This window comes from Aptenodytes forsteri, unplaced genomic scaffold, assembly GCF_000699145.1.
Source record: "Aptenodytes forsteri isolate BGI_AS27 unplaced genomic scaffold, ASM69914v1 Scaffold6, whole genome shotgun sequence".
In the NCBI taxonomy this organism is placed as follows: Eukaryota; Metazoa; Chordata; class Aves; order Sphenisciformes; family Spheniscidae; genus Aptenodytes; species Aptenodytes forsteri.
The window spans coordinates 80,840-82,887 of NW_008795709.1; the positions used below are offsets into that span (position 1 = coordinate 80,840).

Sequence of the window (2,048 nt, forward strand, 5' to 3'; positions counted from 1 at the left end):
CCCTTCACACAATGCAGATGAGGCATGACTTTTTTGGAAGTCACTGTCTGAACTGATTTCACTGACTGTTTTTAAGTTCTTATGCACTATTGGTTAATAAGATTTAATGTTATGTCTGTAACTGTAGCTTGTGTTCTGTAAGATGGCACGTGTAGCTTCAAATATTTAAGACGGGTGTTCTGCATACCTCTCAATTGTCTGGATTTTTCATTTAAAGAAATCTGCCATTAGACATTCCATCACGAGACGGTTGATGAGTGCCAGTTAACCAGGTTTGATTGTACCACATGCAGTGATAAACTTGACCAAACATACTTCTAAATTTTTGTTCAATTCTTTAAAAAAAAGTCTAGGAGATGTACTGTGCGTAATTAAAAGCTGACGATTGCTTAGGTTTTGCTTAACGGTGGAGCAGTATGAAAAGGCACAGAATTGCAGGTCTTAGCTGTCGTATGTGTGCGCAGATGTAAACAAAGTACACAGCTTGAATATTTGAAGTCTGATAGTAATGGTAGTTACTTACATGATATGCTCAAGGAACTGATACCAGCAGGGAGGGGCAGCAGGGGCGTAGCTACCTACACACGCTGCTTTGTTAATGTCGTCCTGCGTATAAAATAAGAGCTCAATTTTATCTGTGCTGGTAGAGGAACAAACGGGTGTCAAGGCCCCGGCGCAGAAGCCAGCCTATAGCTGGTGGTCTTTCAGCCCTAAGTGTGTGCTTCACCAGACTGCCTGCGATGGTGACATTCGGAGGTGCGTAAGGGCTGTAGACTCACTCGTTTCATCACCTTTTTCAGTGAGACTTCTGCATCCCTGCCCCCAGCACGACGGATGCTTCGGAAAATCTTCCAAACCAGTGGCTAAATTTGTAGTCCTTTGCAGTCCTTGTGAGGGAGGAACGCTTAGGACTTGTACAAGCCTTCTGGAACTCTTACCTTTTTTGTGGTCAGGAACTGTGTTTTCTTTTTCATTCCTGTGCTGCTAAGCCTACTTCTCAATGTGATGCTACTCTCTGGATCACTGGCCATAGAGCTGGCCGTGTATGTGTTGGCAGTGCATTTTTTGTATGTTAATTGCATTGCAGCAGTACCTTCTTTTGCTGGCACACCGAGTACGTGCAGCATTGCTCTGATTTATGAGCTAGACGCTTGAGAGGTGTGATCCTTCCATATAATACGCACTGAGATAGCATCGTTACCGTCCTTCTCGAGGGAAAAACTTTGAACGATAGAAATTTTAAGTAGCAATCGAGTTCTGTATATTTAATCAAAAATACTCTAATAAAAGAGTATTTTGTTTGAAGTATTAATTGGTTTTTTTCTTTCTTTAATGTGGTTGTCATTCCTGTTGAACAGATGTCGCCAGATGACTCAATAGTCCTTCAGAGTGAGGAGTTGTGTCATTTACCTTGGACTACTCTACAAAAAGAGGCTCGATCGTCCAGCGCTGTGCTAGTTGCACTGAGCTGGCTTTGCTGGTCGTATCTCACACCTGCAGTTTATCTTCAGTTTGTGTTTGAAGTCCAGATTCTGCTATGTTGGTATTATTATACAAAGTGATAGCCACCTTCGTATTTATAACCTTATAATTTTTATTAAAAAAAACTCCAGCCTTTGTAATATTTGTAATAATTCATGGCATTTCTGAAATTTGAAAACTGATGACTGATGGCAGTCTTCTAGCAGAAGGAAGTGATGGGAATTGGTGGAAGATTCTTTTTTGGGGGGGGGGGGGCAATCGCCCCGTTCCCCCTCCCCACACACACTCACTTAGGTCATATCTGCTGATTTTACTAATTTTTTTTTTTTTTTAGTTTATTCTGAGAGAGGGAAAAAGTTGGTTAAAATATTAGTAAAATAAGGAGTTCTTCAGTTGAAACATTAGAAGAGGAGCCGAGTAATTTGGCAATAACCAAGATGCTACAGCTGCACACAATTTTTTCATTAAATCAGACTAAACTCGCAATGTCGAGTGCAAGAGTAAAAAGTTTGGGCGTAATGCAGAAAGTTACAGTGCATCAACTCAGCAGGCGGACTCCCCGCGCC

The 2,048-nt window shown here is 41.5% G+C and overlaps 1 protein-coding gene across 1 annotated transcript in view; it reads left to right on the forward strand.

Annotated features, from left to right (window-relative positions):
- The first annotated feature begins 740 nt into the window (after positions 1–740).
- SRP72 (signal recognition particle 72) overlaps positions 741–2,048 on the forward strand; it is a 16,185-nt gene continuing 14,877 nt past the window's right edge. Inside the window, exon 1 of the mRNA XM_009283342.1 lies at positions 741–756. Coding sequence (XP_009281617.1) covers positions 741–756 — 16 coding nt within the window. The remainder of the gene's footprint in view (positions 757–2,048) is intronic.